This window comes from Porites lutea, chromosome 8 (genome assembly GCF_958299795.1).
Source record: "Porites lutea chromosome 8, jaPorLute2.1, whole genome shotgun sequence".
NCBI lineage: Eukaryota > Metazoa > Cnidaria > Anthozoa > Scleractinia > Poritidae > Porites > Porites lutea.
The window spans coordinates 18265678-18277759 of record NC_133208.1 but is presented as its reverse complement, the minus strand read 5'-3'; the positions used below and the strand labels follow the sequence as shown (position 1 = coordinate 18277759).

Here is a 12082-nt window from a genome sequence, read left to right as displayed (position 1 = left end):
TCTTCCGGTTGGGTTATTTTTCGTAGAGTAAAAAATTAACGGAAACCCAAAGTTGTCGGCATTACAAGCCGCAGGGTCGATTTTCGGGGGATTGCGACGTTCAACGTCGCGATCTTCGCATATTTCTGAAGGGCGAGGCGCCAAGTCTATTGTTTTGAACCAAGGGTTACATCAAGAGACCCGGAGCCTATCTTAAAGCTGTCAACAATGTTCATTTTATTGAGCAATCTTTCATCTTCGACACTTAATCCAGTTTATCTTAAGTGGACATCCAACGTAGTTGCTATTCACGTGCACTGTCGAAAGCATAATATCAAATACTTCAATAATTCTGCATTGGAGCTTCACTCTTCGTCTTTAGTTTTAGCCGACCCACTGAATAAACAATAAATAAGAACAATCCTACCGAAAAATAATTACAACTGAGAACTTGATGAATAAACAATGAAAACAACAACTATATAATCTCTCAGGGAGATCACCAGCTAAAGCGGATACTCGCGAGGTTTGTTCGGTTTCAACATAGACGGAGGAAATTTTTACATCGCTAGTATAAATCTGGCTTAATTGTCACAATTGATCGAAGAGAGATATTTACGCAAAAAACTATCACAGTTCACAAATGATTTAGACATTATCTTAATATTTTACCTTAAACTGTCGAAATTAACGTATAGCCGCCCGCGGACAAAACTAGCTTTTTCCGGTTTCCGGTGTACATCAAACACAGGCATCACGCTGAATATTATCCAGACTGAGAGCCGTAGATCAGAAAAAAAATCACAATTACTAAATTTCACTTTTGAAACCAACACCACTTGTCGTAAGATTGGGCGCATCGCATAAGAGCTAAAGACTTAAGAGGGAGAGAAAATAAAAATCTACTGAATTATACACACTAACGATATGAACAAAAACAACAACTCTGTAACGACTAGCTAAAACATGATCGATTCAAGCTGTGACTTAGTTTATACTTTATCACCTCTTCTTAAAGGAGCCGTGTCACATGCATTGCGCATGCTCGATTCTTTGAAAAGTGTTCAGCCCAACAAGAAATCAAACTGACGCGAACCCTCACAAATCAAGTGAAAATCTGTTTCCATCGTCGCTAATCGGTGTTCGTTTTGTATTTTATCTATATATTTAAATTATTTAGACATAAGGCTTTCGTGTTACAGTAATTTTTTGGAGAATTGTGGAAATCCTAAGCGCTATTTAGCGCTCCAAGCGAAGGATGTCGGCTCGAGGCGGTAAACGCTACGGCAGTGGCCGTAGGCTCTTGTCACCTGGAAGCTTTGTTAAGAGCATAGAGAAGAGATCTGACTCTCGGAGTTCGTGGCTCAAGTCCCATGGAAGGATTTACGTCCGCCGTGACATTCTGGACACATTTAAAAAGCTGAAAGCCCAGTGTGTCTTCTCCACCGACACTGCTTTCTTGCAGCATTTGTTGTCGTTTGAGATGCGAAGGCAACAAAGGTGAGAAAATAAGACTTCTACATTAATATTGCTTTTTAGTCGAAGCTGCAACGTCGAATCTAACTACCTGTTAAATATTACTTTATTTTAACAGTTTAAAAGCCAAGCAAGCCATGAAGAAGAGTACGGAAGAGTCAAGTGCAGTACAACAACCCCTAGCAGGTAACTAGATGCACGAGATCGATCTGGAATCCCTGTTCAGGGACTTCTTTTTTATGTGAGCAGTGCATGTGGCCGGAACATTTAATGGACACAGTCCATCGGGATTAATTCTGTTTTCATTGAAATAAAAGTTATAATATGTTGTATATTGTTTTGCAGATGATTCTAATTTGCACACCTCGACCCCTGTGAAAAGAGGCAAGTATGACGGTTCTGTCATTGCTCCACCAGTGGAAAGTCCAGTTGCTGGAATGGCTTGTGACAATAGGTAGGTGGTCATTTCGGTATTGATTTTCTGTTTCCATAATTATTTCACATATCTGTCTCGGACATAACGGTGAAGGAGCAATTTGAAGTTCTTCCTGTGATAAAAATTTTAGATGCATCAGGTTTTCATTGAGTGAATGTCTGAACGTTCAATAAATCATGATGGATGAGGAAGGTTGAAGTATGCCGGGAGATTACGTTAATAGTTTTGTATTAAAACCATAGAGCACCCAGCCTTGAAATATGTTTTAGGTTGTGCTTTTCTTGTCAACTTTTTTCTCATCAATTGAACCAAACCATCAATGGGTTAGCTGTGTTGTCATTTCCATATTCTTACCAAAATTTCTGCTGTTATTTACAACTCATGCTTTTTGCCTGTGGGTTTTCAATGCTTCCTATTTATCAGTGAACTCAAGTAGTTTACTTTGTATTTTCTAAACATACTAAACTATTTTCCTTGTATTCTAGCTCATGCCTTTAGACAGATATTCCACTCACTTGATGTCTGGCATAAGTCAAAAGGAATCCGGAAGTGTCTTTAAAATGTGAGTTAGAGTTGATATTATATTAATTTTACAGTGGCCACAAAGAACAAATTTAGTGTAATTCTTTCTAATATGTGACTCTGTCCCATGTATTGGTAAGACTCTTTCCTATAAATAGAACATAAACATACATTGTGTTGTCACTTGTAAATACGCCCATGTAGTATACTTCACTGTTGTATATTTCCAGGATAATCAAATCATATCTTTAACCAATGGGCCAGGAATGGACTAAGAAATGTTGTTAACATAATCTGTAGAGAATTAAATGCTCAAAGTTTGACAATGATGATTGGACTGTCAATGTAGGTTTATTTTTTTGAGTCGTTGCATTTATCTCTGCCAGAGAAAAAAATTTAAGGCTTGTTATTGATCTTCTGTAGGTGGGAAGTGCAAAGGGGATGGAAAAAGTGACCCTTTGGTCTGACCACATTGTTAGACACTTTTGGCACTGTTGCAGTCTGGCATCTGAAGTGGAAGGCAATGAGCTAGAAGCTCTGAAGATATTGAAGGTAATTCCAATTTATCATCTTTTTTAAAGTAATTAATAACAGGGTTGTCAGTAAGAGGTGATGGGTCTATGTGGCCCCCAGCTACACTCAAAGGAAAATAGAAGAAAAATGGAACCAAACGAAACCCCCCGTTGTTTGATTCTCTGCCTACTTATTTTATGTACCCAGCAACTTGAAATCTTAGTGACAGGTCTGAATTTTTTTTTTCTGAGACTTTTTTGAAAATTATCACATTATATTATATCAGGCTGTAAACACTTTGTTTCTTCACAATGTTTTAGGGTCTGTTTACATGGAGGTGGGGGACCTCGGATAGGTGAGGTAAAATGTGGTGGGTCACCCCATCTATCAAATTAAAATGAGATATTATATGGACAAGCGGGATACTCCACCAAAGCGGGTTACCTCACCTACCTGGGGTTCCCTACCTCCATGTAAACAGACACTATGTCATTATCATCTTGTTATATCTGTTTCAATGAAATTTTACTATTATGAAATCAGGATACCTGGATCTCACTATTACACCATGTGTGCAATCAACATGAGTGGGCTGATGGCCATTGTGACCACAAGCCAATCACTGAGGAAAACCACCAGCTTCCATGGTTTGACAGGAGATCCAAAGAGTTTGAGGCACTGCAAAAAATTATCCTGGATCCTGACCTTCTTGAAAGTTTCAAGTACTACACCAGATTCAGGTATATAAGGGGAACCCTGTTTTCATAAGAAATACTAAATATATATCTTATTTCAATACGTTGGTTTATTCAAATATAATGTTCAAAGAAAAAATATTTTGGTTTGTATTCCTGTCTGCTTGGTCCTTGGCAAAAGAAATGTATGGAGGAAACTTAAAAGAAGAATGTGTTAATGAATACTATGTCAATAACTCCAAGCAGCCCCATTCCTTGAACTAAGCTCAGTAACGTTAACGTTGTCAGGCTTAGGCAAGGGTTTATTTTTTATTGCCACTGTGGACCTTGTGAAAACCTTCTTAAGGTGTTGGCCAGCCCCTAAGTGCCTTTCTATGTCAAGCTCAATTCATTGTCCTTCTTTAATTATTACATGTATATTTAACCATGTTTTTCAAAAATATTTATGTTACTTTTAGGCATACAGGCGCATTAGAACGAGCCAACTCTCTGTCATTGATGTATGCCAGCAAGAGAATTTCCTACACGGAAGTAACGACACTTCATAGTTTTAAAAGTTCATAGTATTTATAAATTATTATCTCTAGCCTTTAGAGAAGCTCAAATTGTTGTATACTTCAAAAATTTGCCCTGTGTGAACAAAGATCTCATGGAACACTGTCTATTTTGATCAATTGTTCTTTTTAGGAAGAAAGTCTACAAAGCAAGAAAACAACTAGCTGCCATTGACTGGAACTATCACCTCGATATTCCTGAACAAGAAGATGTGCTAGGCGAGGTTGCTGTGACCCGGAAGTACAACCAAAGAACAAAGAGTTGGAATGTGAAAATTGTAAAGCAGGCCAAAGACTATGGTTATATTTGGATGCTTCTGGCTAAAGTGTTTCGTCTACGTGTGGAGGATAATGAAAATATGCAGAGGGCGGTCCCAATGGAAGCTGATGACCCAAGGAGGATAGCCCCTTCAATTGCTGTCGTGCCACCCCCACCTTCAAGCGAGCTCTTTATTCAGCCCAGCAGCAGGTTTAAGAAAAACTAGGAAACCTGATGTAAAATATGTAATAAATATGGAACCTTTATGTATTCATGTGCAGTGTAAGAAAATATTCATCAACGAAGGACTGTCATGTATGATGCACAATAAGCAACCATGGTGTTTTTGACAATAAATTGACAATAAATATAACCTATGAGAATTGCTTAATAATTTTAATGCACAATATGTGAAACTAAATAATGCAAAAGTTAACCGAAGACAAAGGATTGGTTAGTAAATGTAAATACCGGAGTAGATTGGTCCTTATTGAACTAGCTGTTGGAATCCGTTTTTGTGAGTCTAATTATCCATATTATAAAATTTGCTCGCACTGCCACAATACAAATAGAGCTGTAATGCTATTGTTTTCATGGGGCGATATTCACAGGGGTACTCAATCCAGGACAATTTTTTTTTGAGGGGGTGTGGGGTTGGGGGTATGGCATGAGGTTGAACAAACAACAGCAATTAAAAATTCCTTGTAGAAACCTATCAAAAAGTTATTTCCATTTTAGCGAGGTTTGAACCCCATGTACACCCCAGTTGAGGAAGGGTAGTGCTCTCGAATTTTCCATACACAGCATGAAGGGCATACCCTTCTTTTGTGTTTTCCAAGGTAGCCTTATTCTTCAATTATATAATGACGATAGGCAGCCTTTCGGAAGGCTCTGCTGCTATTATCTTGACGGTCGTTTCTGATATCCCCTGAACACTTTATACTTAATTGTAAATAATCAGGGTCCAGGCATAGCTTGTGAAAACGTGCGCTAAGTGAGACACAGTCTCAAGAATTACAGCACCGGTTCTCAACCTCCTGCGACATTCTGCGGCAATGTCAACATTTGCACCACTCAGGCACTGGTTCACTTGACCTTGCCATAGATGCTGTTGGTGGTGGCCTGAAAGATGAGGGCCCACCTGAAGCTGATGTTCCAGATATGCTCTAGTCTGAGGCTGGGGTGAATGCAGGTGTAGATTGGGCAGGGTTCAGTGGTGCTGGACTTGACACTTCAGGGGGGGGGGGATAGAGAAAGGGAAGACGGTAGAGCGGCATCGTCATTCTCATCTTCTGGGTCCTCCTGGATAAGAAACATATCTATATAGTCCATGCTGCCCACTCCCCTCTGTAGAGCTCTTGTAGCAAGTTTTTTTTGCTAGCTCCTCATCCAGGGTTTGGATAAACTCCTGTGAGGTTGAAAAATAGTGCAATAATTTGTTAGAGTAGCTGGACAATTACTTTTTATTACATTCTGTCGAAGCTTGACACGTAGATTTTTTTAAGAGCGTAATCGACGAGAAAATAACTAGTAAAAAGGGGACTTCCCTAAGAAATCTTGCACACTTCAGAACATGACACACAAACGAGACACTAAAACAAAAGACAATTTGCTCCATTTAGGGGAAGCAACAATCAACAACTTGTACAAGGGAAACTTACTAGGTAAAGGAATAGCAGATGAGATTTTTAAAGGACTATCTTTTGTGCCATCGACTATGAATTATAATTCAGTATTGTACCTTCACTCGTCGATTTTCCATGTCCCGTTCTTGCTCCTCCGTAAGACCATTATCTGGTTGGCCTGGCGGTCCTTGCACGAATCCCCATCCTTGGGATGCCACGGATGCAGCCTTCACATGATAAAAAAGAAATCGCAAACTGTACTAGTACTTCCTACTAGCGAATTTTAGACCTCACCCGATCTTTGTTTCCCCACCTCTCTGTTCTTGCAAGGCTTTCGTTGACTGCACGAACAAGCCTCTCCGCAGTAGCGACCGGCTGTTTTGCAAGGACATCCAGTCCTTTTTCTTCCTGCTTTCGTAGAGCAAGTGCTTGTACACTGGCAAGAGTTAGGGACGTTGTCCTGCGCAAACGGGAAGGAAATAATGTTGACTAGATTTCGCGCAATCGAGTGGAATAAACTGCGGTATCCAGAAGTCCAGGAAGAGTAGAGCGCGAGTCGCTGACTACAAAAGCGGCAAGAAAGTTGTGGCTAAATTAATACACGGATACATAACGCAAAAGAGCGACTTTGTTCCGAAGAAAGGCTCATTTCTGTAAAAGGTTCTAACGACAATAAGGAATCTCGATGAAGGTTTCGCAGCGCGAGTCGGCTTTTCGCATGGCGGGCTCATATAAACATGGCCTTGTTTACATCATTTGCATCTGTCAAATGCAAGCATGCGCAGTAGCCGTGACACAGCCCCTTTAAGTATGGGCGCGCTGCCTGTAAGCCATTAGAAAGAGGAGAGAAAAATCTACCGAATTATACAAACTAAAGCAATGTAAAAAAACTGCATTTACTAGCTAAAACATGATCGCTTTTAGCTATGTACTATTCGTATTTAAAAAATCTCCCTTCACCTCTTAAACTTGGGAGCGCCGCCTGTAAGCCAAAAGGGAGAGGAGAGAATAATCTAATGAATCATCCAAACTAACACAGCGTATGAAAACTTCAAGTGGCTAGCTAGTAAAACATGATGGACTCAAACTACGGGTGTTTCAATTAAAAAAAAACCTCTTTTCACCTCTTAAACTTGGGCACGCCACCTGTAAGCTAAGAGGGAGAGGAGAGAATAATCTACTGAAGTACCAAACTAACACAGCGTAAGAAAACTGCAATTGGCTAGCTAGTAAAAGATGGTCTATTCAGGCTACGAGTTTTTTACCCTTGAAAAAAATCTCTCTTCCCCTCTTAAACTTGGGCGCGCCGCCTGTAAGCTAAGAGGGAGAGGAGAGAAAAATTTACTGAATTATCCAAACTAACAACGCATGAAAACTGCAACTGGTTAGCTAGCTAAAACATGACGATTCAATCTACGAGTTTTTTACCTTAAAAATCTCTCTTCACCTCTTAAACTTGGACGTGCCGCCTGTAAGCCAAGAGGGAGAGGAGAGAAAAATTTACTGAATTATCCAAACTAACATGGCGCATGAAAACTGCAATTGGCTAGATAGTAAAACATAATCGATTCAAGCTACGAGTTTTTTCCCGTTGAAAAAAATCTATCTTCCCCTCTTAAACTTGGGCGCGCCGCCTGTAAGCTAAGAGGGAGAGGAGAGAATAATCTACTGAATTACCAAACTAACACAGCGTATGAAAACTGCAATTGGCTAGCTAGTAAAATATGGTCTATTCAGGCTACGAGTTTTTTTACCCTTGAAAAAAATCTCTCTTCACCTCTTAAACTTGGGGGCGCCGCCTGTAAACTAAGAGGGAGAGGAGAGAAAAATTTGCTGAATTATCCAAACTAACACAGCGTATAAAAACTGCAATTGGCTAGCTAGTAAAACATGATCGACTCAAGCTACGAGTGTTTCAATTTAAATGAATCTCTCTTCACCTCTTAAACTTGGGCGCGCCGCCTGTAAGCCAAGAGGGAGCGGAGATAATAATCCACTGAATCATCCAAACTAACACAGAATATGAAAACTGCAATTGGCTAGCTAAAACACGATCGATTTAAGGATCCGAGTCCTTTTTACTTAAAAAATCTCTCCTCACAGAATGCGTTCCTATAATCAATTCCTGGAAATGTGGATCTGTAAATCACTTTCGGTGGAAATTTAACATCGTGCAGAAAATACTAAACGAGATGGGGCCAGCGTGACAAAAATTGAAGGAAACCATCACATTCACGGACAAAAGAATATCGCCTTTAGTTATTCAGATCCAGGAGGCACTTTGGAGAAGAATAAACAACCTAAAACTCTTATTTAGCCGCAAAGAAAGAGATTTACGTTTCAAAAGAGGTCGAAGAAAGTTCTCTTGCATTAGGGGGCAAATCATGCCGACCAGAAACAATAACCGCAGAAAATCAATATGCGTGTCATGACCTCTCAGTATGAAACAAGCGGCAAAATTCACATTTACTCATTCAAAGAGTAGAACCCAGAATATAATATACCCACCAGAGAAAACAATTTTTGGAACAAGCAGCATTTTGGCACGAGGTAAAAGTCGTGTGTTGCCTACCAGCCCCCCTTTTACACTCTGTTAGATGGTTGGAGCATTTTGGCGGGATCACGGCTCTTTTGGCGCGTGTTGTAAATGCTCTTTGAATTATAATATTTGCGCGTTATTGTATAGTGATCGAGGATATACACAATACCAAAGACAAGTAAATATTTTCCTCAGTTTGCTTTTTCCTGGAACCACCGTTTCTGTGTCGTCAAACCGGCTTCACCGATGTGCTCGAACTCCGCATGCGAGAGCCACTGAACAAGCTGCTCCTCTACCTTTTAAATAATAAAGTTCTCTCTTACCTTATATCGGCGAACACAGTTTCTGTTCTTCGGACATAATGCGAAATAACATCCAGAACTCTTCACGTTGAACTTTTGAAACCATTTCGGCGACAATATGTAACTTACCAGGTAACGTACCGAATAATTATTACTTTTGAGGGTTCGAATTCGACCTTCATAAAGCGCTGGATTTTGCCTTTCGCTTAAGAAACGAAAAAAACATGTCTTTTTTTCCAAGACTTGCAACAAGACCCTTTTTTAACACCAACCATGAATTCAAGTATTTTCATTTAGCGATTTTGACCAGAAATATAGCTGAGTTAAAATATCTCGCTCCGATGGTATAAATTCGGCGCGCAGAAGACAAGTTCTGATATTTGACGCAAATTTGTATCCTGTCCTAAAATGAGTTTATTGACAGATGAACTGACAGAAAGCGATTAATGTGCACACCTGAGGTGCGCAAGGAAATGTGTCAAGACTAACGCCTTGTAGTTACTTGAGTCCAGTTTGTGGGTATCTCCATGGAAATTAAGGATCCCTGGTGCGTGCACGAAAATCGACCTTGCGGCTTGTGATGCGGAAAGAGGACTCAGAAAAATTCACACTTTCGTAATATGCATCTAAAATACCGTATTTTTTCGATTAAACACCGCCCTCGAATAAACGCCACACCTAATCAGAGGAATGCGGCGTTTATTCGAGGATAATAAGAAAGACCTTGGAACAAATTGGTAATTTACACCATCCAGATATTTCATGCTATCCCAGCAAATTAAGTGTAACATTGCAATATTTAAATAACATAATATAATTATTTTTACAAACGACCAAAATAACTGTTTTCAGTGATCTAAATTGTGATTTCGAAATATATGTATACGCCACCCTTGAATAAACGCCGCATTGGGAACGCTAAAAATCTAATAAACGCTGCGGCGTTTAAAGGCGAATAAATACGGTATGCATCTAAGACTTTTGGAGTAAACAATACCAAAGCCCTTGCTATTTCGAAAGGACTCAAATGTTCCTAGGATGACCGAACAGACACAAGTTTTATAGCGCCGCTTAGAAAGCACCTGAAAAGAGCTTTCAATGTTTTTACGTTGAGTACTCTTGATATAGCAACAAAGGAAATAGGAGATGTTTGCCCGTAGGCCAGTAAATGGGATGCCTATACGGGAATGTTGCAAATGAATGTACCCTAATCAGAACGAAAACAATGCGTCCTTTGGTTATATCAGGGGCACCCAACGAGAATATAGCTAAAAACTACTTAAACATAGCATTGTAAACGTATTTTAGTATTTAAACGGTAGATATAGGCATATTTTTACCCCCTAAAAATTTTTCATCTGTTCGGATCTCCTAGCTGAAAGTCTAGTGATCCGAAAATTATAGGGATCAAAACTTACCTTTTCGAAAATTTCCGTCAGAAAAAAGACTCCCGAAAATTCTAGGTGACCTTTTTAGGGTAAAAATTCGTTAAAAATGGGCAATTATACCATTTTTTAGATGTTCGAGAATCCTAGGAAAGGCAGGCTAGCAAGAAATTTTTCAAAAAATGTTCCGAAAATTCTAGATCTCAAATCGTCTTCCGAACAGCTATTTTCCAAAAATTGACGTTGGGTGCCCCTGTTAAATAAATCAACACCGAATATGCCAAAAAATAACAATGCTACAACGTAAATATGTGAAATCATGTTAGAATCTGTTTTTCCCGACAACCTAGGTGTACGTACGAGAAGAAAAGTTAGCGCCCCGAAGGAGCCCTAACCAAGGTGGTCTTGTGACATGCTCCTCCATTTAGGGACTCTGAATTGCCATCTCCTGCGTTTTCCGCAGGAAATTTCCAGCAAATAAAGACGAAGGAAAATTTAGCAGTTGTTTTTTCAGGGGCACCCAACGGTGGTTTCCGCCTACTTAAATTGTAAACACTTTTTAGGCTATCGAGGGTACTTTCAGATCTCCAGAAATGTATTCTAAGAGGCGTTAAAAAAATTATATCTGTTCGGTCATCCAAGGGCAACTTGAATCTTTTCGACAATGGCTTCAGTAATGTTTTCCCGAAAATTTTAGCTGCAATTTAAAGTTTTACGAAAGAGAGAATTTTTCTGATTCCTCTCTGGATCGTATTTCCGATTCCGAAAATTTTAGGTTTCCTTTCTCTACGAAAAATAGCTTAATCTTGGGGAAATGGGAAAAGTTTAACTTCAGAAAATCGTAGGGTATTTCTTACATAAGTCTGGAAACCGTGTACATTAATGGAACGGTGATCCAGAAAGCTATAGAACTGATTCTAGGCAACTTTTGCTTCTCCGAACAGATATTTCACAGAAGACAGTCGTTGTGTGCCCCTGTTTTTTTTTTTACCCACCTCGTGTTATCAGTGAGTTACAGTGACTTTACGGGAAAAAGGGCAATAGTGACGTAATTAACAAGGTAACAAGCAATGGGCGAGATGTGTGCCCTTCAGGCGGGCAAACTCTGTACAACGCCATCAATATCAATTGACCACTCAAGAAAATATCATAACATACCATAATGCTCTTTGTTTGTCACCCCAAAATTTTGCATAAGCATTGTCTTCAGTTTCTCTTGGGAGTTAAAATGGTCCCAAGAGAAACTGAAAACAGTTTTGGGGTGAAGAACAAAGAGCATCATGGTATGTTATGGTATTTTCTGGAGTGGACAATTAACGTCCTTCCGTTTGTGAATGTGCAGAATTTTATAACAGCTGAATGTATCCTCTCTTATGGTCCGTCGTAAAGGAGTTTTAAGTCTCTTCATAATGCTAAAGCTAAGCTCGGCTAACTATGAACAAACGAAAGTATTTACATAAGAAAAGAGTTCAATTCCCACAGGGTTGTCTTGGTACACCAACATGGCCGCCGTTTCATTGTTTTGGAACACCTGTGTGGGCGCCGTGACGTCATGTGAGTACGCTCTTCACCAGGATAGAATTGGGGATTAGCATACATCCGTAGCCAAAAGACTCAACCAAGATCGGTGGCTTCAAATTGGGATCCATTTCTCTCCACATAAAAAAAAGATGAAGAAAATAACAAGACAAAGACAGCAACAAAAAACAATGCAAAAAATTTATCAGTCATCCGGATTTTATGATAAAAATGCTTTAAGGAAATTTAAAAAAATCCAGATTTCAGTTGTACGCACGG

At 39.5% G+C, this 12082-nt stretch overlaps 1 protein-coding gene across 2 annotated transcripts; it reads left to right on the top strand.

Annotated features, from left to right (window-relative positions):
* Positions 1–1010: 1010 nt before the first annotated feature.
* Positions 1011–4790, top strand: LOC140946855 (uncharacterized). 2 transcript variants are annotated; one of them, XM_073395959.1, is made up of 8 exons: positions 1013–1479; positions 1574–1641; positions 1801–1909; positions 2377–2453; positions 2837–2965; positions 3470–3666; positions 4080–4149; positions 4310–4788. In XM_073395959.1, the coding sequence occupies exons 5-8, from the start codon at positions 2855–2857 to the stop codon at positions 4658–4660; spliced, it is 729 nt and encodes a 242-aa protein (XP_073252060.1). In that variant the 5' UTR covers positions 1013–1479; positions 1574–1641; positions 1801–1909; positions 2377–2453; positions 2837–2854; the 3' UTR covers positions 4661–4788. The 2 variants fall into 2 exon arrangements, with proteins under 2 accessions (XP_073252061.1, XP_073252060.1); XM_073395960.1 differs by lacking the exon at positions 4080–4149 and having other exon boundaries at positions 1011–1479; positions 4309–4790.
* Positions 4791–12082: the final 7292 nt, after the last annotated feature.